At 41.0% G+C, this 24414-nt stretch overlaps 2 protein-coding genes across 6 annotated transcripts; one reads left to right on the forward strand and one right to left on the reverse strand.

Moving 5' to 3' along the window:
• Positions 1 to 1944: 1944 nt before the first annotated feature.
• On the reverse strand, positions 1945 to 8852 carry LOC121571153. 5 transcript variants are annotated; one of them, XM_041882481.2, is made up of 11 exons: positions 8774 to 8852; positions 8447 to 8541; positions 7453 to 7539; positions 7228 to 7248; positions 7038 to 7092; positions 6742 to 6919; positions 6607 to 6643; positions 5955 to 6469; positions 2658 to 5664; positions 2338 to 2428; positions 1945 to 2152 (listed from the first exon to the last, which is right to left on the reverse strand). In XM_041882481.2, the coding sequence occupies exons 3-11, from the start codon at positions 7507 to 7509 to the stop codon at positions 1956 to 1958; spliced, it is 4158 nt and encodes a 1385-aa protein (XP_041738415.2). In that variant the 5' UTR covers positions 7510 to 7539; positions 8447 to 8541; positions 8774 to 8852; the 3' UTR covers positions 1945 to 1955. The 5 variants fall into 5 exon arrangements, with proteins under 5 accessions (XP_041738415.2, XP_041738413.2, XP_041738412.2 ...); XM_041882479.2 differs by having other exon boundaries at positions 2338 to 2416; positions 8447 to 8582; positions 8774 to 8824; XM_041882478.2 differs by having other exon boundaries at positions 2338 to 2419; positions 8447 to 8582; positions 8774 to 8824.
• Positions 8853 to 9591: 739 nt separating this feature from the next.
• On the forward strand, positions 9592 to 23997 carry LOC121571155 (la-related protein 7). The gene is made up of 13 exons (XM_041882482.1): positions 9592 to 9876; positions 10167 to 10391; positions 10725 to 10825; positions 10929 to 11012; positions 11103 to 11267; positions 11372 to 11477; positions 11665 to 12030; positions 12202 to 12343; positions 12610 to 12755; positions 13018 to 13133; positions 13248 to 13407; positions 23315 to 23406; positions 23587 to 23997. Exons 2-13 carry the CDS (start codon positions 10184 to 10186, stop codon positions 23662 to 23664), a joined length of 1764 nt encoding a protein of 587 aa, XP_041738416.1. The 5' UTR covers positions 9592 to 9876; positions 10167 to 10183; the 3' UTR covers positions 23665 to 23997.
• The last annotated feature ends 417 nt before the right edge of the window (positions 23998 to 24414 follow it).

The raw sequence follows: 24414 nt of genomic DNA on the forward strand, positions 1-24414 counted from the left end.
ATAGAACTTTTTTGGTAAAAACTCAACTCGTCGTGTTTGGAGGACAAAGAATGCTGAGTTGCATCCAAAGAACACCATACCTACTGTGAAGCATGGGGGTGGAAACATCATGCTTTGGGGCTGTTTTTCTGCAAAGGGACCAGGACGACTGATCCGTGTAAAGGAAAGAATGAATGGGGCCATGTATCGTGAGATTTTGAGTGAAAACCTCCTTCCATCAGCAAGGGCATTGAAGATGAAACGTGGCTGGGTCTTTCAGCACGACAATGATCCCAAACACACCGCCCGGGCAACGAAGGAGTGGCTTCGTAAGAAGCATTTCAAGGTCCAGGAGTGGCCTAGCCAGTCTCCAGATCTCAACCCCATAGAAAATCTTTGGAGGGAGTTGAAAGTCTGTGTTGCCCAGCAACAGCCCCAAAACATCACTGCTCTAGAGGAGATCTGCATGGAGGAATGGACCAAAATACCAGCAACAGTGTGTGAAAACCTTGTGAAGACTTACAGAAAACGTTTGACCTGTGTCATTGTCAACAAAGGGTATATAACAAAGTATTGAGAAACTTTTGTTATTGACCAAATACTTATTTTCCACCATAATTTGCAAATAAATTCATTAAAAATCCTACAATGTGATTTTATGGAGAAAAAAAATCTCATTTTGTCTGTCATAGTTGACGTGTACCTATGATGAAAATTACAGGCCTCTCTCATCTTTTTAAGTGGGATAACTTGCACAATTGGTGGCTGACTAAATACTTTTTTTCCCCACTGTAAACATTTCCTTCTTCTATGAACCTCAGAGGATTGACTCTCACAGATTGAGCTCTCTGTAGTCTAGATAGAATTTGAGGTTATGGTTTACCATGCCTTACTATTCTGTGAGGTTTTCTTTGAATACCAGTGGATTGACTTTCACAGATTCATTATTGTCGCCAAATCCTATGATGTTGAAAATTATTATTTATCTCCGGTGAGACTTTACCTCTGAAGGCAGCATGTGATAAGCCATACATTGGTCCAAAATACTTCTTAACAACTTCTACCCCCAAGCGATAAGACTCCTGAACAGCTAATCATGGCTACCCGTACTATTTGCATTATCCCCCCACCCCACCCCCTATGTTCATTATCTATGCATAGTCACTTTAACTCTACCTACATGTACATATTACCTCAATTACCTCGTCTAACCTGTGACCCCGCACAGTGACTCTGTACCGGTACCCCCTGTATATAGCCTCCCTACTGTTATTTTATTTTCCTGCTGCTCTTTAATTATTTGTTATTTGTTATTTTTTACTTATCTATTTTTTACTTAACGCTTATTTTTCTTAAAACTGTATTGTTGGTTAAGGGCTTGTAAGTAAGCATTTCACTGTAAGGTCTACACCTGTTGTATTCGGCGCATGTGGCAAATAAAATGTGATTTGATTGTTTTCAGAATAATTTCTCAACATGTCCTTTCCATTTTATATTGTGTATTCTTTTTCAGAGTTGGCAATTTTCGATGTAGGCTACAGTGCATATGTTTCTGTATATTATTTTTGTATTTATCCTAGATATCTCAAAAGCATGATGTTACAGGTTCCTTGCAGGTTCATATCATATTGTTTTTCCAATAAACTGAGGTAAAAGGTTTTCAGGGCCCCCATAGACAGCGTTCTCTTAATATTGACAATGCTGAAGCAAATGCAAACTGATAAATAAACAGCGTATTTGTTGAACATCTGATTGGTGAACTACTTCTTTAACTTTCAGAGCCTAATGCTCTAGTGACAATCAGTAGTTGGTATCATATGCCATCCAGGGTTCCCACTCAAGCAGCATGAATACTCTATTTTGAAATACATTTAACCAAGTGAGTTACATTTAATTTTACAGTTTATTTTTGTGAGAAAAAAAAACATGAAAAGATTACAATGGAAATTAATTGAACGCAGTAAGTCTTTATTTGATTAATTAGGTGTTGTTACTGGTTGTAACAATTGTTTCTTGTTAGATGTACATTTGAAGGTGTTGTGAAGGCCTTTGTTGATGGCTGAGAACATCCTGACAAAGATGGAGGGTTTGTGTTTCTTCTCCTCGGGTTGAGAAGTGGAGGGACAACTCTCCTGAAGTGAAGCCGTGACAGCCTTTGGCCCTATGCAGGGTGCTAGAGACCGAAGGGGAAAGTTGGCATGAACTTAAGTCTACAAGCCTACATGGACTTTAGGTTTAAAAATGATTGTGTGCTCTTCAAGCATTGTTCATGTTGCTAATGTTGTGGAACTGGGAAATATTATCCCTTTTATATACAAACCAAACTGTGATAAAATTGTAATTATCAGTTAGACTTACATATGCAATGCTCCTCTTCACAGGGAACCTTAATCTGGTCCTGAGCTTCCTCTGAGGGCTGTCCCTCGTTTTTGTTGCTCTGCTTGAAGAACTTATTGTTTCAAAATCAAATGTGTCTTACTGAATGTAATTCTTAAAACGCCATAATTTATACAACAGCAATTCACAGGGTTACTAATGGAAAACAAAACAAGTATAAAGTAATACCATTGAGAGGTTTTCATATTGTGTAGTAAGATACCCAACAGTAAGTAATGAACACCAAATACTTACAACAAAACTCAATAATAACATTTAACTTAGACCCATTTCTGGTGTACCTTGAGGTTGATTCTGAACTTGGAGATCTTTGGGAGGAATCTGAACCTCCGTATGCCTTGATTCACAGCCTGAGGATAACTAGAATAACTCTGAGCCTGCTCCACAGACCCAATGGCAATGACGGATGCGTCTCTGTCATGGATGTTGTCCTCCATTGTGTGACTAGAGGCCCCAGACATGTTGTTCATCACTTGGTAACAGATCGCTCTTGTGAACAGATTCACTGTGTCGTCGTAAATCTGCGATGAACTGCCAGACACCAGAGAGCTACAACCATCAAGTACAGTCACTCCAGAAGTAGTGGAACTTGAGCTGCGGCGACTAGATGCTCTCGATGGAACATCATGAAGGGAGGCTTCCTGATCCAACCCCCATGATGAAGGAGGGAAGATCAAAGGAAGCAGCAATCGCTTCACTGACTCCTCAGCGAACATGTAGATGAGTTTGGAGGAGAAGGGTTTCCCCACTTGGTTTTCCCTCCTTGCAAGGTTAAGCAAAACTGTGTCAGAGACACACTTAGCGACTGCCACCGAATTGATTAGTGGGATGCTGTTCTGCTCCCAAATGAGGCTCTCAAGTTGATCAACAAGGTCATGGCACAATGAGTGAATCTTCTCCTTTGAGATAAGTTCTTCAAGACGTGTTAGATCAGAGTCTGGAGAAGTGGTCTGCTGCAGCACTTCAGGATCAAGATTTTCAATGATGAAGCTCACCACACCATTCAGGGTTTTTCTTAGGTCACTCAATGAGGCCCCAAATGCAATATCATCTCTTGCATCAATACATGTGCTTCTAACGACAGGGAAGCTATTGTCCAGTAACTCAGTTGACATTGGAGTTCCTGGGAGAGTGTGAGTATTGTCCAATCTCTGAGACCTTGAGCCTTTTGAAGCAGTAGATAAAGAAGATGAAGGTCTTTGAAGCTCTTGCCACTCCTGCTCTTTATCACCCTCACTGCAAACTGTCTCCACACCCTCCAGCATTGTTCCCACAATGTCATGGAGTTGCACCAGCTCCCCTGAGGTCATCAATTCCTCCGACCTGCTCATGTCCTCTTGGATGGCAACCAAGATTTGGCTGATGCTTTTCTTGGCTTGCGCCATGGTTGCATCTGTGGTTTTTACATCTGGTTGATGATGCCGGGTGAAAAACTCTCTCAAGTTGTTCCGCAGGTGCCTATAAATAGTCTGTGCTGTAGACCAACGTTTAAAATCAGAAATGGCAACACCACTTTGCCAGCTCTTGCTTGAAGTCTCAGAATAACTTGAGGTACCATGTAGAAGGGCAGAATCAGTTGGCTCTAGACTATCAGTTGATTCGGTAGTCTGCAACAGGCTCTTCATGTCTTTCACAACGGTTGCAACAACACCAAAAGCAGATGAGTCAAAGCTCATAGAGGAAGTTGAGGAGGAATCCTGTAGAATGCCAAAATCAGATTGACTGACCCGACTAGTGTGGAAATCTGATCGGCTGGAACTTCCCAAGTTGGAAAAGCACCTGACAGATTTACTTAGGACTTGTTTCACTCGTTTCGCTGCCTGTGTCTGAAATGTTTCACTAGTGAGTTTGCAAAGTACTGCATTAGGAGAAACGCACAAACTCTCTGATGAAGAGGTTGCGGAACTTGCGGCAGAGATGTCCTTTAACCAAGCTATGATGTGGTCCACAAACTCAGTGGCCAAAAGGGATGTATCCGATGACATTTTTTCATCTGAATATGTCAATTCCTCCTCAGGAACCTCTGGCTTGAAACATGACACAATTGTGCTCATAACCTCCTTAGTGGTAGAGTCGAGGTGAAGCTGAATGATCTGAGGGCTAAGAGCCATCATAGGTCTGGAGCTTTCGCTCTGACCTCTACAAAGAGCCACTGCTCCTGGTGAGATGACCCCTGGAAGCATGGGCTCACTCTTGTTGGATCCAAAAGACCTTTGGATCAAAGTAGGAGCAGAAATGTTTTTAGCTTGCTCTAGATTCTCCTCTTTGTCTCGATCTGAGCTTTTAGGGGCCAAAAGTCGAGAGTAAAGTCCCCTCAGCATATTCTGTAACTTTTTAGCAAGGTTAAGGGCCACGGGCAGAGCTTCCAATTTTGTGAAATCTGATTGTGCGATACACTTCATATCACTCAGAAAGGAATCCATAATTTCAGAGGCTTCAGAACCTATATTAATTGTAGATGTTAAATGTTCTTCTGGCATAGCTGGCAGATTCCTTTCACTGGCCAGATTACTTGAAGGCTCAGGTGTGCAAGCAGACATTTGTGCAGATAGACTTCTACTAGACCTAATGAGCACTTCGCTAATAGCTTTAGTGGCTTCTGACTTCAGTTCAACACTGGATAATTTCTCAATGGTTGACATTACAGGAGATCTAAGCATTTTCTCAGAAGGTGAAAATATGAGCATGTTTTGACTCGCCATGCTGCCAGAGGATACAGTCTCTTTCAGAGATATTTTCTCTTCTAGGGAGTCTTGCAGAAGACCACAAACACTATCTCTTGAAGCCAAAAATTGGACTTTGTGTGCGATTTCTCGAAGCGCATCCATTGTTCCTTGCTCTCCTTCCTGGCATTCTCCGGAGTTGACCATAACAGCCATGACCTCTCCTGTCAACGATGCAAGGGAAGCCTCAATGTCCACATTCTCCTTAGATGGATTGGTTTTGGCTTGAGGCGCAGCCTGTCCAGTGAATCCAAACCTCCGCAGCTTGGCACAGATAACAGACACCAGCTTCTGGGCGGCCTGCATGGCATGTCGCCTGCCAGTGTCACACAACACTGGTCCTGATTTAGCTGAGCTGGAACAGGAGATAATCAGTGAGATGTCAGAGTTAACCTGACTCACGACCTCTCTGACCACAGATCTGGTCAATCCAGGTGAGCCAGAAGAGCAGGATTGATCACACAGCGCCTGGAGAATTGTGTTCTCTGTGATCCCAAAGAGGGCATTCAGAGGATCTGTCAGTCGAGCCTCTCCTCCATGTGCCCTCTGCAACAAGGTCTGTGAACTTCAACACAAACACAATAATTGATCAATCTTATATAATATTTACATATTGATCTCTACAAATCAATACTTTAAATTCACCTAAATCACAATAATTGTAATATTTCGTTCTCTAAAGATGTGGTGTCTGCCTTATTACTTTACCATAAAAACAGTAGTTATTTAGCTTTTCATACTTAGAACTGTCAAATGCTGTGTAATATGTGAATAAGTTAGCCTGAAGTAAGTATGTATATGGTGCTAAGATCAGTTGGGTCAGGCACACAGTTGAAGTGTGGTTGGTGAACATACCTTCTAGAAGAACATGGAGTGAGTGTGCGGGAGCTATAATAATGTGTGCCACTGCCGCTTGTCCTCAATTCTCTTTTGTGGTAACTGTGTTCGCGGATCAATTCCAGACTTTGTTCAAATTCAGTGGAAGAGGGGTAGGGAGTCTTGACCCGTTGACTGCACAGAGACCTTCCACTGCTAGGCCTTGTGGATAGATCTTTGTCATCAAACGTCACCATGTGTGACTGCTCAAAATCAGTGGCGGAGGAGTAGGGAGTCTTGACCCGTTGACTGCACAGGGACTTTCCACTGCCAGACCACTTAGGTAGACCTTGTTCATTAAATTTAACCACATGTTCCTGGATGCTTGCATTGTTGGCGCACAATGATCCAGTCAGCGAGGGAGAGGAGCTAGCTTCCTTAGCGGCATCAAGCTCTAATATTTGTGCAAGGGTCGGGATGAGGATCTCTACCGCTATATGGGAAACTGTTTTCGCTATCTTCCGACACATTTTGGCAAGGTGTACTTTGGTTGTCTGTTTCAATACAAAAAAAGCAGAATATTTATTATTGAGGGGCTGTGTTGTCAAGTGCTTAGTTAGTCAATATGATAAACTTAATGTACAACTTTCTATCAAATAATCACACATCAAATGTTGAAAGATAAACTTACAGGATTTCTCATGCCCTCCTGAATCACCTTCCACTGCCTGATAAAGACACAAGTTAGCATATGTAGTGGTTTTGTAGTGGTTCAGCCAGGGTTGTTTTATAAAGAATGCACACTAATGAAAGATTTTGAGCATACCTTTCAGTAAGATTCCTCATGAAATTGATGAGGATTGGGAAGCAGACGTCCTCTTCCATTCCTGAGGGGTGAAGTAGACTCTTGCGTAATTCCTCCTGTAAGAGTTGAATTACTGCCGCTCTGTTTTGGTATTTATCTGGAGACTGAGCTCTGGGTGAACAGAATGCAACTGAGGGACCTAAAATAAATATGAATATTGTTTTATTTTTATAATGAATCTGCACAACAAAGGGCACACTAACCAAACAGTACATGTACTGGGAAAAGAAATAGTTTAATATAGAAAAATCTCTAACCTTCTTCAGTGCCCTGGTCAGCTGATTTCTTCTTGGCACTTGATTTCCATTTGGCCTTCAAGAATACAGTTTTCAAATCCCACATTATTATTTGTAACATCAAGTCAAAGCAGCCTATTATTTAGCCAATAGATAGCCAGATAGATTCAAACCTAGCAAAGAACCCAAGAGACCAGAGGACCAATCATACCTTCCTCTCATTCTTCCTCTCCTATACAGTGTTCAAAATGAAAGTAATGAGTTTTCTTTTTAAATATGTAGCGATTCTGTAAACTTTCTGTTGAAAAGCTGTGAAGCTGTCGAAAGACATAGACCTGCCTCATTTTCATCTGACATTGAATCAAGTTTGTAAAATGAAACAAGATAGATTATACCCTAGCAAAATAAAATAAAATGACCAGAAGACCAATCGTACCTTCTTCTCTTCCTTTAGTTGAGCATCTGGCTCCTCTTCCTTCACCTCCTCTTCCATCCCTTTCTCCTGATGGCTATATTCCAAGTCCTGTTATAATCAAGTGTTGTTGTTATAATCATCATAGCTAGCCTACTACAGTTGTCCTTAAAATGGAGGTCATTAAAAGTGTTTTAACCCATTAAGCTTTTTATCTGTAGACATTGTAAAATGTTGTGTTAATAAGACTGTAACACAAATCTTCCAAAATAGACCTACCTCCTTTTCATCTGACTTTGAATTAATGTGTCAAACGAAACCAAAACGTGCAGAAATGTGTTCTAGTTATATGCTATGCCATCTAACCACAGTCTGCACCAATGACACAGCAGAGAAGGGTCTGAACTACAGCCAAAGTACTCAAACAGGTGTTGGCCATTAGAGATCCTATTAAATAAAAGCATTCTAATGCCTAATTCTATGGTGTTGACCTTATTGACGTCATAATGATGACATAGGGACAACGGGTGGCCCTGGACAGGAATTTGAATGCAACCATTAAAATAGCCTAATGTGATAACAACAATCTCGGTTGCAGTAATAATAAGGCCTATATGAAAGGAAGGGGATACCTTGTCAGTTGCACAACTGAATTGCATTCAACCGAAATGTGTCTTCCGCATTTAACCCAACCCCTCTGATTAGGCATAATAATAACTGGTTCCATCCACAGTTAGACCTACGCGACAATATCACAGCTAGGCCTATGTGATATATTTCCTTAATCACCTGCTAGTCAACATCACCTGCAAGTCAACCTAATAGAAGTTAAACTTGGTTGATTTCAAAAAAAGATTTCTGCTATTACTCATCGCTCACAGTTCTTTATGTCAACAAACCATGTGGTGACTTTGTCACAGCTGTCAGCAAAAAACCCGATGGTGTTAAAGTAGGCCTACCTAAACAACAAGAAAACAGACGCGATTGGAGATTCAGTTTCAGAATCATTTTAACTGACCTCGCCTGAATCGGAATCCCGCGATCTGACGTTCAGCACCACAGGGCAGTGGACAGCGGTCGTCTCTCGTGCAACCCCATCCTTCAGTAATAGGCCTATAGCAAAAAGTGGCGGGGCTGCAGTTTGGCTGAAAAAACTAATTAAAGATTGTAGCTTTAAGGCAAACTAGTGGGGGATAATGACATGGGCGATAGCACTATCTGTCCGTTCTGATCTAGATGGTATCAAAATACAAGGTTTTGACTATGTTTTGTATTAGGCAGAGTAAGAAATATTTTGAAATATAGCCATAGCTTTCAATAAATAACATTGAAGGAAGACACTTACCTTTTATTCAACCATCTCAGTGTTGAATTGCTCATACATTTTTATATGGTCAGATGTAAATAGATTATGATGGATGGTTTAGGAAACCAAACTTGTCCTTACTGTAATACGTCATGTAGGCTATGTTGTAGGCTACACAATGGTTGTACATGACGTAACAGAGAGGTGCGCGTGTGTCTGTCTTTGTGGGGGGTATCAATCTTTTCATGTGGCAAAATAAATGCTACGATTTTAAAATAAAACAGTTTTGCCATAAGCATTCACTAAAAAATTATTCTAAATCCATAAAATTAGTTGGCTCTATGGTTTGCTCACCATAGAGCCAACCCAATCCCTTAGTAATAACCCTATAGCAAAAAGTGGCTGGGCTTCAGTGCTGTTTGGCTGAAAAACGAATTAAGGATTGTAGCTTTAAGGCAAACTATGGGGAAAAAACAACGACACGTGCCCATAGCACTATCTGTCTGTTCTAATCTAAATGGTAGCAAAATACAAGGTTTTGACTATATTTTGGTTGTACATGACATAACAGAGAGGTGCGCGTGTGTATGTGTCCATAAACGTGTTCTACATTGCAGCCGAAAGTGCAGGCGATTTCCCACTGACTGATCTACAAATAACCTTGCATCATAAATAACTCTGATTGTTATTTGTAGATCGGTCAGTCAGTCACAATTTACCCGTGATATATTACGGTTTTGATCCTCTCCAATACGGCCAATTTGGCTGCTACAGTATTTTGGTATTTCGCTCCTTTTTTGGAGGGATTCCCGTGGATGAAACGTCATCAACAAGAGACCAAATAGGTTTCCAAAATAAAGCCTTTTTAGAGAAATACAGACCATCTTATTTAGCTTTTGGTACTATTACCTGTGTTGAACGCATTTCCTTTGATATGTATAATCACATTTGGAATTTGGGTGTACTCATTTGCTAAATTATAGTGTGTTAACTAGCTAATTATTCGTCAAGAAAGGTTGAGCGACTCTGTTGACTGTTTCTCCACTGTGCGAGGACCTCACAGGGGGAAACGAAACACGCCAGTAGCTCTGAATTCTGAAATATAGCTAGCTAAATGATTGCTTATTGCCGCAGAGAATAAGGTAATGTCTTCTGTTTGATTTGCTACTTGCTACCTTCTAAAATGTTTTGAAACAGCCATACTGGTATTTGTTAGACTGAGTGAGTCGCTAGGAAGTTAACGTTACATTAGCTTGTTAGCTAACTTAGCTCGGATGAGCTAAATAACGTTACATATAATCATGCACATTAACTACATAACATTAACATTTGTTCTCACTTGCAGAATTCAAAACACTAGATCGCTAATGATGAATGAATGCCAATACCTTCAGTGTAATTTTACTCAGCCATGAGATATTATCATTCACAGGTGTAGTTAAACACATAATGGTTGACACAAAGGAAAGAGCCGTGGGTGCCCTATCATCTACCATGGACCCAGGTGGAAAGAACAAAGAGAATGAGAAGAAGAAGAGGTCCCGTGTGAAACAGCTGCTTGCGGATGTGAAGAAGCAGGTGGACTTCTGGTTTGGGGATGTCAACCTTCACAAGGACAGGTTTCTGAGACAACTCATTGAGGAGTCACGAGATGGATGTAAGTAGTTGTAATGGGCAGCATTTGGAGTCATTGTCCCATCCTACGTAGCTGTTGCCTGATCCCAGATCTGTTTGTGCTGTCTTGCCAACTGCTATGGTCATTGAGTTGGCAAATGGCAAGACAGCACAAACAGATCTGGGACCAGGCTAACATAGCTGGAAACGGCAACAATAAGTGTTTTGTCTATCTTGTGGTCGGGGTAGAATTTTGGCCTATATTTGTGATGGAGATTAAGGGATAACATACAACAATCAGCCTATTCTCACTTGTCCTGTACTGCTCCTTTGGAATTATGTTCCTCTCAACTAACAGTGGTTTTATTTTCTACAGATGTTGATATATCTGTTTTGACATCCTTCAACCGAATGAAAAATCTGACAACTGATTGCAAGTTGATTGCAAGGGCACTGAAAAATTCATCTGTCGTTGAGGTGAAGTATTACTGTACATATCCTGTTTTTCAGTTGCTGGTTGGAGTTTTGTATTGAATTCTTAGACGTATGTTGTTCACTGTGATCTGTTTTGGTCTTTCAGGTCAGCATAGAGGGAACTAAAGTACGACGGCAGCGTCCAATTGGAGAGGATCCGAAAGATGTAGACAACCGAACAGTCTATGTGGTAAATAGCAGTTACTTTCATGTTTGTCAAGTCATGACGTGGTCCTTTGAATACAAAACACTAATATAAAATAAATATATTTTTCCCCAGGAACTTCTGCCCAAGAAAGTAACACACGACTGGCTAGAACGAGTGTTTACCAAATGTGGAAATGTGGTTTACGTCAGCGTGCCGAGATACAAAACCACGGGACACTCCAAAGGGTTCGCCTTCATTGAGTTTGAGACTGAAGAGGAAGCACAGAAAGCCATAGAGGTGAGATATCATAAAGATTCCTCTGTAATGAATTTTGTGATTGAATGGATGTGTCCTACCTAGTAACAAGCAGGTGGAGAACTAACTATGTTCTCCTTGTCCAGATGCTGAACAACCCTCCAGAGGACGCCCCCAGGAAACCTGGCATCTTCCCAAAGACCAAGAACAGGAAGCCTATCCCCAATCCACCCTCCCTGAACACCACGCTAGGTGGGTATTGGGAAGAATAAAGCATCGCTGGTTAACTCCAGAGTGACTACACACAATCAAAACAACTGCATATGTTGGAAAGTTTTTAGTAAAGTGCCAACATTTAAAAGTATCAAGTTAAAGCCCTTTACCATCTGTTCATCTACTGTGTGTGTGTGCGTGTGTCTGTGTCTCTGTGTTTTTGCAGACGAGGAAGAGGAGAAGAAGAGGAAGAGGAGGAAGAAGAAGTCCAGGGGGAGCACCAAAGAGGACGCCCCGTCACAGGCGGAGACAACAGTGGGCGGGGCCAAAGAACAGGAAATAGAATCTGAGTCTAAGCCCTCTGACAGGAAGAGGAAATGCAAGGCCGAGGGTGCAGAGGTTGTAGCACCTGCAGGGGGCACAGATAAAGCCCCGGCCAAAAAGCTAGAGAAGAAGAGACGGCGGTCCCAGGCAGGGGAGAGCTCAGAGAGTGACGTCCAGGGAGACATGCCGGCCAAGCTGAGAAGGATGAGCGAGGGGGAGGAGGGAAAGGTGAAGGAGGAGGACAAGGTGATGGGGAGTGATGGGAAAGGTAATGCCCTTAATTGTATTGAACCTACATCACATTGTTTGTGAGCAGATAAAATCACTGGTTTTGGGTACAAGAAAATACACGTGGGCAGGTTTGACTAAATCCAGTCCTAAGGATGGTCTACTGGTCAGCAGTAACAAATAAAGCCTAATAGTAATCTGGTGTCTTCAGATCTGCCTCTCAAGGAGGAGAAGGAGGAAGAGGAGGAGAAGATGGACGACTCCCTGCTAAAAGCTAAGAGGAAGAGGAAGAAGAAGCACAAGGAGAGGGTGAAGATTGGTGAAGAGGTCATTCCTCTCCGGGTTCTCTCCAAGTAAGAACCTTCATGCATCTTAATGACTAATAGCCTGCTCTGAGTCAATCAGACCAATAGCATTGACTTAATCTAAATCCCTAAATAAATGAGTCTAAACCATAGCATCTTTATTGAACAATCCGATACCCTAGTGTTAGACAAGATATTGTTATTCAAATCGAGAGCTTGCTCTCTCGCGTTCTCGCTCTTCTTTCTCTTCCTCCCCCCCTCCATCCTCTCCTTCCTCCCCCTCCATCCTCTCGTTTTGTCTGTCTGGATGGAAGGAAAGACTGGCTGAAGCTGAAGGTGGAGTATCTGACCCTGCAGAAGAGGAGCATGGGAGCTCTGAAGACGTGCCTGACCAAGTTCCACAACAAGGGGGAAGGAGGAAAAATGGAGATGGACACCAGTCTCCAACAGAAACAGACATGTACGTACCTCGTTAGTGCCTAATATTTACCCACTACTTACCTATCTGTCAGTAGTACAACTTCTGCATGTTTAAATCCCCTAGTACTCTCATATAAACACTCAAAATATTGATATTGTGTCAAATGTTAGTTTGCTGTAGAAATATTACATCAGAATAAATGCTGAAAATCTTTTGAAACCGGTTCTCATGCAATTGACCATTTCCACACACAATATTATGTCTTCTTCACAATGTATCTTTGTGTCTTTTTTTTCCTAAGCTGAGGAGAGTAAGAAGGCAGGTGAAAAGGAGACTCCCCCCGGGCCTCAGTTTGAGAGTGGCTGCATCGTCAGGATCACCCACACCAAACCCTTACCTGGCAGAAAAGTCATCAAGGTAGAGATGTGCTTTTAACGCTCTTCTTTTACCATGTTTATTATGCATTCATTGTTTCACATACAAATGATTAGAGCCATATGTTCTTCTAACCCAAAGTTTGTGTGTATCTAGGACGCTCTCTCTGAGGTGTCCCCAGTGGTGTATGTGGACACCCTAGAGGGGGACGCCGAGGGTCACGTCCGCTTCAAGACTCCAGCCGAGGCCAAGGCCATCATTGACGCTCGCACCGAGCTGCAGAACAAACACAGCTGGCAGCTGGAGATCCTCTCTGGTAGGCTGACTCTCCCACTACTACCACTATAGTTCATCAAGGGCTCTGTTCAAATCATCTTTATTTGCATCCTTCCTTCCTTTGAGGTAAGCACTGAGCTGACATGACTAGTGACAGCAACACAGAGGTAGCCTTGCTCACACCTATCAAATCATATTAGATCAGTGATTTCTTCAAGGATGGGAGAAGGGATGGATGTATTTGGGAGAATTGAAACGGGGCCATAAACTATTTACTACATCTGAACAGAGGCAATGGCGACATACAGTGCATTCGGAAAGTATTCAGACCCCTTGACTTTTTCCACATTTTATTACGTTACAGCCTTATTCTAAAATGGATTAAATTAAAATGTTCCCTCATCAATCACACGCAATACACAATAATGACAAAGCGAAAACAGGTTTTTAGATTTTTTTGCAAATGTATTTTTAAAAAATTACCTTATTTACATATGTATTCGAACCCTTTGCTATGAGACTCGAAATTGAGCTCCGGTGCATCCTGTTTCCATTGATCATACTTGAGATGTTTCTACAACTTAATTGGAGTCCACCTGTGTTAAATTCAATTGATTGGACATGATTTGGAAAGGCATACACCTGTCTATATAAGGTCCCACAGTTGACAGTGCATGTCAGAGCAAAAACCAAGCCTTCGAGGTCGAAGCAATTGTCCGTAGAGCTCCGAGAGAGGATTGGGTCGAGGCACAGGTTCCAACAAACTTAATGCACCATAATGAACGTCTGTCAGAAGCTCTATATTCCCTTATACTGGTTACAGACATGTTACATAGGCATAGTTCATAAGGTTGGTTTCGGCATGTCTGGCACCGTCTCCTATCTTATATTCTGGGTGTTCTGCCAACTAGTCTAAAGGAGGAAGTCATAACGCCCCCCCCCCCTCATATCCTTACCAGGCACAGGCAGGAACAAAGGATTGTTTATGACACCAAAGACAAGATGCACAAAGTAACATTTCCTTTAGATTCCATCCTTTTATCACTTGTGTGATAATAATAATTACATTTTAAAGTAAGCATTAGATTTGAGCTTCTATCAAAAGGAGGTTCTGTCAAATTACATCATTATAATAAGTCATAACAAAGGTTATACTTCTATTAACTTCATCATTATAATGAATCATAATAAAGCTAAAATCTACAATCAAAAGGTTATAATCAACGGGAGTGAGTATCAAAAATACATACACAAGTGATCTGTAGATTCAGAGGTGAATAAATCTCTCAATGTTAACCATTGTTTCCATATCTCTTAGCACAATCAGGTTGGATTGACCTATGTTTTTCTAACTGTCCCTGGGACATCGACTCACTCAAAATATAAAACCATGTTGTTTAACAATTCTGCTAAGACCTTCAAAAGGTTGGTGCTGGCTCATCAGCTCAGTGTTCCACATAATGTAAACAGGTTAAGGGTTTAGATGACCTTACCCTTAACTTGTTAAATGAAAACAACTTTCAATCATTACTCATCGTCCGTATCTACAGGGGGCAATGGGAGCTCATCCAGAGTTGGCAGCTCTATTAGCTTCACCATCCTCTGGAGGAGCAGAAAACCTTACCAGCCAGAGAGGCACAGATCTCCTTACAGCATGTTAATAACACAATTAAGCAAACTAAACAAAAAACACACTGCAGCCCATGGGGCAATTTGGGATCTCCAACTTCCAAACATGGATTCTAACCAAGTTGCAAGCGTCCATTCTGGTTTTTGGGGAATTATTCTTAGCAACAGTGGCAATTTATTCGGCAAGATCAGTCATTAGAAGAGTGATCTGGGACAAAAGTACAACATTCGTCGCCAGTGATTGCACAATCGCCCCCTTTGACCTGCCAAAAGATAGTCAAGAGCCTCTCTGTTTTGCAGATTTTATTTTAGCATTGCCAATTTTCTCTACGTATCTAGAGATCTCCAGAATTTGGTCTAGGGCACATGCATATTGACTTTCACAGGGAAGAGAGAGAACACATGTTATAATAGTGTCATACCAACCTTGATAAGAATGAGATTGGGGCAAGGTTAGCCCAAGCTACAATCTAGTAGCTCTCCTCACATTTTAGGGGCATAGCTCTGTATCTAGAAGCCTCGCCTTTCCAAATCATAATTATAACTATTGATCAATTATCCAACCCAACTTTTGAATGACAGTCCTTAGTGCTTCACGTTGGTTCTATCACTTTAATGTAAGACCCTCAACTTAGCACACGCCGATACTGGCAGAATGTACACTTAAATGTACATATAGTATATTCATCTTATTTTTCTAGCATTAGCTTTTCTCATCACTTGTGGTAATGACAGATTGGTATCTCAATGCATTCTTAGTCTAAATTCCTATACATTTCGCAGTGTGCAGACCTCCACAATCAACCTGATACCCCAAATAAACAATTTTGGATAAGCCTAAATCAATTACGGGCACGGTTGACCACCCCCCTCCCTCCCGGCACTCATCCTTCTGGCGTTTCTTCATGTTCTTCTTCAGATAGTGTTTCAGTTCGTCCTCCCTATGGCACATGTTCAAAGTGGGTGGCCCTTGATAATGTCTCTCACCTCAGCCGCCACTGTCCTTTACAGTCCATTATGTCTTGTCCATTTTCCTACCAGTACACCAGCAGCATTAGAGAAGTTTGGATGGGATCTCTCTCCATGCTCACTCCATGTGGACTCATGTCGCACTCCTGAGAGAAAAGGCATGAGAGAAGGCAGTTGATAACTTCGACTGGATGCTGTGTACAGGTTGCTGGCTTGGACTCAAGTCGCACGGTAGAAGTGGTGAAGGACCATACTGAACGCCATTTTCGCCATTGCTTCAGCCAGTTAGGGGGGGTTGAGGTTCACACAGTTCTTGGTCAAATTATCCCTTCCATGCATCTAGACACCATCTGTGGTCACCTTTGCCATAATCGAGAGAGAGAGAGAGGACAGACCAGAACAACAGTTTAGTTTAGGGCATTTCTGATTCAGGAAACCCAGACAAATGATTTACTGTATGACAAATTATTATTAAGACCAATATTCTAAATACAGATTTATAAAACAAATGTCTAAGAGAATAACAACACACAGTTGAAAGCATTATTATTATTATTATTAATATTATTTGGCTTATACGCCCTTATCATCTTGGCGATCTCACTGCAGAGTTACAGGGTCAGGGAGTTGGAGGGCTAATCCTTAGAGAGAAATCCCAACCATCCAGCAGACCCAATCCGGTGAGATTTGTTATTGAAGCAAGACACAAAAACAATGAAAAGACAACAAAACAACAACAGCAATACTCATATATCACTTGATGTGGGGAAAACTTCAATCCATTTGAAGTAACTGTCAACCATTACCAACATCTATTTTTTCCTTTTACAGGCAGGCGTGTGAAGAAAATAAATGTGTATATTTACCAAAGGGCCCCAGGGGACTGGTAATTACCCCTTTGGACACCTGACTCACATCGTGATTCATGCGTCCAAAAAAAACAACAACACTGCCTGTTAAATCAAAAATAAACAAATTAGAATAACAAATCAAATTAGAATTACCACTCTTGATAACTCCATAAGGAAATAATTGTAATAATAATAATAATATGCCATTTAGCAGACGCTTTTATCGAAAGCGACTTACAGTCATGTGTGCATACATTTTTACGTATGGGTGGCCCCCGGGATCGAACCCACTACCCTGGCGTTACAAGCGCCATGCTCTACCAATTGCGCTACAGAGGACCACAAGGTAATGGTAAAATAGACTAGAGACAGTTGTCCCTCATTCAGGGGCAGCGCTCTCTCTCTGTCTTCTCGTGGTCCGAATCACACATGGGACTATTGATAAATTATAAACTTCTTCTAATTATTAGTGTTTACATAGCCCATTTAAATCTCACCCAATGTCTCCAGTCTTTCTAGTGAGGGTGATCAGGCCTCACCAGGCAGTCAGAACAGAGTTCAATCAGCCCTATTAAGTGAGTTTTTGTTTTCCTGTACCTCAGACATTATTTAAAGATATTTCAAACATTTTGTGTCTCAGGTTTACATTGGGTTTTTCCAGTACATTTCTTCTAATCAAGAGAATTGACATGTATGCACCCAAAACTCTGACAATAGAAACTTCAGAAAATGACATTTTTGTACAGCATCCTAAAACCGAAATAAAAAGACCCCACACAATAAATCCAACAGAGTATTAACCACTAACAAATATTCATTAACAGGTGTGTGGGTGCTGGTGTGTATATAGTAAAAATTGTAGGGTAAAAACAAACAAAATGGCCTTGCCTTACTTAATTTGGGAGCTCCTTTGACAGCTGGATCCGGTTACCTTTAACTGCTCTCCTAAGGCATTGTCATTTTGACCTGTTGTGTTGACATACAATTCTATACAAACTGTCCCTAATTTCCCCACTGTCTCTCTTACAGCCTGTTTGAGTTCAGTGTGTACTGGCGTATATCTATTGTTTCACAGGAAGGTTATCTTTAACCCAAACAACAGATGTTAAACACGAGAGCAGTGGACCAGGCCTTTAAGAGTGAGCGACCTCAAATGTAATATCAGTCCCAATGCTCAATCAAATTACTAAGATATTGCATTATTAGAGTGCTATCTGCAAATCAACTACCATTCACTTTGTTACTTTCACTAGTCTCCATATGTTTCCTTCAACTAGGACTTCCTTCTTCCCAATAGGAAGACAATCTACTACTACTAATGCACACGGATCACTCTCAAACAGCATTCTGCATTTCCCCCTATTGCAAGGTTGAAAACAAACAAAACAAACATGATAACTTTCTCCATATTGGAAGGCATTGTTTTCATTTTAGTATACCTTCAAAAAGTTATTCTATTTTTATTACCAATCTCTGTTGGATATTCACTTTCTGCTTCAATATTTATTAAATGTCTATTATTTTAAGATTCATGTGTAATGCTTTGGAGGGATCAATATGTATTAACTAGGTTGGCACTGTCTCAGTCCCCAGTAGATGGCGCGCTCCGTCCATAATAAGTCTGGCACCTGAGACGGCATAGATAGGGAAACAGATGCAGTCTCCATTTTGCCTACTAACGAATTGGTTTAGAACGTCATCATTTGGGATATCAACGAAAACTCCATCAGGAGTACAGTAAATTGTAACCTTAAGTTTAGTTAACAGAAAATCATGTTCAACATTCATTGGTTCTATTTATAGTTTTATTGGTTAGGAGTAAGTCAAATGTAATGTAAATGTAAAATGTAAGTCAAGTCCCGTACAATGCTTTAACCGTATCATACCTCAAATGATCCATAAAGGGACCACTCTGAACATTTGTCAGAATACTTTCTTCACCACTTCCATTTGAAGTTGGAAGTTTACATACACTTAGGTTGGAGTCATTAAAACTCGTTTTTCAACCACTCCAAAAATGTCTTGTTAACAAACTATAGTTTTGGCAAGTAAGCATGACACAAGTAATTTTTCCAACAATTGTTGACAGACAGATTATTTTACATTTACATCATTTAGCAGACGCTCTTATTTCCAGAGCGACTTACAAATTAGTGACTTATAATTCACTCTATCACAATTCCAGTGGGTCAGAAGTTTACATACACTAAGTTGACTGTTCCTTTAAACAGCTTGGAAAATTCCAGAAAATGATGTCATGGCTTTAGAAGCTTCTGATAGGCTAATTGACATAATTTGAGTCAATTGGAGGTGTACCTGTGGATGTATTTCAAGGCCTACCTTCAAACTCAGTGCCTCTTTGCTTGACATCATGGGAAAGTCAAAAGAAATCAGCCAAGACCTCAGAAAAAAAAATTGTAGACCTCCACAAGTCTGGTTCATCCTTGGGAGCAATTTCCAAACGCCTGAAGGTACCACGTTCATCTGTACAAACAATAGTACGTAAGTATAAACACCATGGGACCATGCAGCCGTCATACCGCTGAGGAAGGAGACGCGTTCTGTCTCCTAGAGATGAACATACTTTGGTGCGAAAAGTGCAAATCAATCCCAGAACAGCAAAGGACCTTGTGAAGATGCTGGAGGAAACAGGTACAAAAGTATCTATATCCGCAGTAAAACGAGTCCTATATCGACATAACCTGAAAGGCCGCTCAGCAAGGAAGAAGCCACTGCTCCAAAACCGCCATAAAAAAGCCAGACTATGGTTTGCAACTGCACATGGTGACAAAGATCATACTTTTTTGAAAAATGTCCTCTGGTCTGATGAAACAAAAATAGGACTGTTTGGCCATAATGACCATCGTTATGTTTGGAGGAAAAAGGGGAAGGCTTGCAAGCTGAAGAACACCATCCTAACCGTGAAGCATGGGGATGGCAGCATCCTTTGCTGCAGGAGGGACTGGTGCACTTCACAAAATAGATGGCATCATGAGGAAGGAAAATTATGTGGATATATTGAAGCAACATCTCAAGACATCAGTCAGGAAGTTAAAGCTTGGTCGCAAATGGGTCTTCCAAATGGACAATGACCACTAGTCTATGACTTTTCAGATCACCCATTAATGCTATCTGCAGGGTTAGCTCCAGGTAAATATTGCAATCCTTTAACCATTCCTGGACCTGTGTCCAAAAACAAGCTACAAATGGACAGTACCAAAACAAATGATCTAATGATTCTGTCTCTTCGCAGCAAAATCTGCAGAGCTGGTAAGATTGTATCCCCCATATAAATAACATTCTATTGGTAGCAAGAATTTTTAATAATAATTAAAATTGAAAAATTATACGTTTTGAATTCGGCGTCGTTTTGCGTATCAGTTCATAAACACTATGCCATGGGATCGGTACGTCAAAAATCTCTTCCCAACTATTTTGCAATCTATATGGGATGGCTGTCAATCCTTTGGTCCTTAAATGAAACTGGTATACTTTTTTATTTATCACAGTTTTCTTTAACCAATTATGTTCTTTAATGCAAGGCTGACAGACGAGTTCCTTACTTTCTCCCCCTTCCACTTTCCTCTTCCATTTTTGCCGTAATGCTGCAATTATTTGGTTGTAATTTTGGGTAGAGAAGACATTTCCAAATGTTTTTGTTAGCTGCATGTGCGACAACTCCACCAGTCCTACTGATGATATCATTTATGAAGAATATACATTTTTTTAAACATTTTGTCAAAATTATTATATTTGAGTTTAACCACAATAATTGTTGCATTTATTGTTCTGTCGTTTCTGGAGGATTAAATTGAAATTGCAACCAACTTTCTATGGCTTGTTTTAGAAATTGTGATATTTGGGAGATGATTTCCTTTTCAAATAACTGAAAGTGAGAGGTGGTAATCTGAATAAAGGGGAAAAGGCCATTCTTGAACATTGGGTGAGACAATCTTACTAATTTGGTAGAGAACCAGTTCGGATTTAAGTATAACTTTTGTATGACTGAAGCGTTTAGTGAGAGGTCTAATGCTTTAATATTTAATAATTTCTATCCTCTGAATTCATATTCATTATATAAAAAGGCCTGTTTAATTTTGTCTGGCTTGCCGTTCCAAATAAAATGGAATATTTATTATTCATATAATTTAAAAAACTGTTCGCTAGGCGTAGGCAAGACCATAAGCAAATAGGTAAACTGGGATAATACTAAAGAGTTAATCAGGGTGATTTTTCCACAAATTGACAGGTATTTACCTTTCCATGGTAGCAAGATCTTATCTATTTTTGCTAACTTTCTATTAAAATTGATTGGAGTGAGATCATTTATTTCATTTGGGATATGTATTCCGAGTATATCCACATCACCATCAGACCATTTTATTATTAAAATTTTTATTTTGCAGTAATCCAATATGTAATATAGTACATTTATCATAATTTGGTTGTAATCCAGAGAGGTTAGAAAATGTATCTAGATCCTCTGAGGCTGTGGATTTAAAAGAAAACATGAATCATCATTTAAATTGACTTACTGAAATCAGTTGCCGTCCCTCAATTGTTCGCGGATGATGCGTCTCCTCCTGGGCAGCTCACAGTAAGGGTCTGGTCTGGGCGGGTCTCATCGTCTTTTGGTCAGACGGGAATTTCCCTCACGCTTCATAAAATGCGTCACCGGTTTTCCTCGCAGACCCCCACTGGAAAGCTCCGCAGGCAGAATCAATCATCCTTTTCGTGACGCCAAATTGTCGTGGAAATTCTTACACAGGGACACTCGAAGTCTATCTTAAATGAATCATAGTTTATTGTCAGCGCGCTGGAGAGGTTCCAACAAACTTAATGCACCACAGTGAACGTCTGTCAAATGTTCTAACGGGACAGTCCCGTTTAGTTCCCTTGTACTGGTTACATACACGTTACATAGGCATAGTTCATAGGGTTGGTTCCGGCATGTCTGGCACCGTCTCCTATCTTAACTTGAAGAACATATCTGGGAGTTCTGCCAACTAGTCTAAAGGAGGAGGTCATAACGCCCCCCCTCATATCCTTACCAGGCACAGGGAGGAACCAAGGATTGTTTATGACACCAAAGACAAGATGCACAAAGTAACATTTCCTTTACAATACCCAAACATTTCTGCAGCATTGAAGGTCCCCAAGAACACAGTGGCCTTCATCATTCTTAAATGGAAGAAGTTTAGAACCACCAAGACACTTCCTAGATTTGTCCGCCCGGCCAAACTGAGCAATCGGGGGAGAAGGGCCTTGGTCAGGGAGGTGACCACGAACCCGATGGTCACTCTGACAGAGCTCCAGAGTTCCTCTGTGGAGATAGGAGAACCTTCCAGAAGGACAACCATCTCTGCAGCACTCCACCAATCAGGCCTTTATGATGAAGTGGCCAGACAGAAGCCACTCCTCAGTAAAGGCACATGACAGCCCGCTTGGAGTTTGCCAAAAGGTACCTAAAGGACTCTCAGACCATGAGAAACAAGATTTTCTGGTCAGATGAAACCAAGATTGAACTCTTTGGCCTGAATGCCAAGCGTCAAGTCTGGAGGAAACCTGGCACCATCCCTACGGTGAAGCATGGTGGTGGCAGCATCATGCTGTGGGAATGTTTTTCAGCGGCAGGGACTGAGAGACTAGTCAGCATCGAGGGAAAGATGAACGGAGCAAAGTACAGAGATCGTTGAACCTGCTCCAGAGCGCTCAGGACCTCAGACTGGGGCGACGGTTCACCTTCCAACAGGACAACAACCCTAAGCATACAGCCAAGACAACGCAGGAGTGGCTTCGGGACAAGTCTCTGAATGTCCTTGAGTGGCCCAGCCAGAGCCGGGACTTGAACCCGATTGAACATCTCTGGAGAGACCTGAAAATAGCTATGCAGCGACGCTCCCCATCCAACTGTTTTTGCTTTGTCATTATGGTGTTTTGTGTTTAGATTGATGAGGGGGAAAAAAAAACAATTTTAGAATAAGGCTGTAACGTAACAAGATGTGGAAAAAGTCAAGGGGTCTGAATACTTTCTGAATGCACTGTAAGATCATGGTTAATTAACAGTTGGTTGTCCTCTGTAGCTCAGTTGGTAGAGCATGGCACTTGCAATGCCAGGATAGTGGGTTCGATTCCCGGGACCTCCCGTACACCAAAGTCCCTTTGGATAAAAACATCTGCTAAATGGCATTTATAATAATAATTTTCATACAGTAATTCATTATTATATATTACGTTTTTTGAGTCCTTTTACTGCATCTTCATTTGAGGATCAAGATAGTATATTCATGAAGGGATGTCTTTTACCAAAATATGTTTGATTGATTTGGCTTCATTTGCTCAATAAGAGAAGAATGTGGCTGAATGATTTGTTGCACTTTGGAAAGAGGTGTTTTGGGGCTGTTTTCATGTGCTGCGCGCTGCTGTGTTACAGTGGAAGGGCTGGTGGTCACACTGAAACGGACAATTTCTCATTTCTTCATTCATTTGTACTTGTAGGCGACCATGAACAAAGGTACTGGCAGAAGATCCTGGTGGACCGCCAAGCTAAGCTGAACCGGCCCAGAGACAAGAAACGAGGAACAGAGAAGGTAGGCTTCCCTCCATTTACATTTCCTATGGATTATTTACAAGGATCTCTAGCAGCACCCAACCATTTTCTTTTGAGGAAAACCATTTTTGAATGAGCATGTTGTTCACTCATATTATTGTAGGCCTTAAATTGATTTTAACAGAACAATGTCTCCCTTTCATTTCTGTTTCTGCCCCAGCTAATTTCCAAAGCCGAGAAAATCATCATAGCCCGGGCCAAGGAGGCCACTAAGCACATCCGCTTCATGGAAGACTGATCAAGACTGTCATGTTCTACTGTGCGTCCTTTCTTTTCTGAATCCTTTTCATCCCTAAGAGTTTATTGAAATGTCGGCCATTTTGTCATTTCTAAATAGGATGAGGTTTTTGTTTTACTGTTCATGAGAGTGGTACAAGTAGAGAGAAGCCATGGTTTTAAAATGGATTTCAATAAGTCATGGTAACGTTGTTTATTTTTTAAACAGCCTTTCTGTCCAATGTAGTTTCAGTTCCACTAACTGGAAGGTTATGTATGGTGGCCCCGTGTAGCTCAGTTGGTAGAGCATGGCGCTTGCAACGCCAGGGTTGTGGGTTCGATTCCCACGGGGGGCCAGTATGAAAATGTATGCACTCACTAACTGTAAGTCGCTCTGGATAAGAGCTTCTGCTAAATGACTCAAATGTATTCTAGAAGCAGAAAGCTGCTGCATTATTTAAATTGCGAATAGATTCGCTCACTAGGCTTTTTTAAAATTGTGTTGTAGTGAGAGCTGCCCAGATTTCAGTTCTGAAATATGAATGTATATATGCTGTAAATAGGATTTCAAAACTTGCCCAGAGCTTCGCCCAAGATCTGTTTTCATGGCACCTTTTCTTTTTGAAGAAATGTCCCTATTTTCTAATTAATAAACATCCATTTTGGTGTTTAAAGGCCCAGTGAAGTAAGAAACGTGAATTTCCTGTGTTTTATATGTATTTCCACACTGAGGTTGGAATAATACTGTGAAATTGTAAAAATGATGAAAATG

The sequence above is a fragment of the Coregonus clupeaformis genome, chromosome 8, assembly GCF_020615455.1.
Source record: "Coregonus clupeaformis isolate EN_2021a chromosome 8, ASM2061545v1, whole genome shotgun sequence".
In the NCBI taxonomy this organism is placed as follows: domain Eukaryota; kingdom Metazoa; phylum Chordata; class Actinopteri; order Salmoniformes; family Salmonidae; genus Coregonus; species Coregonus clupeaformis.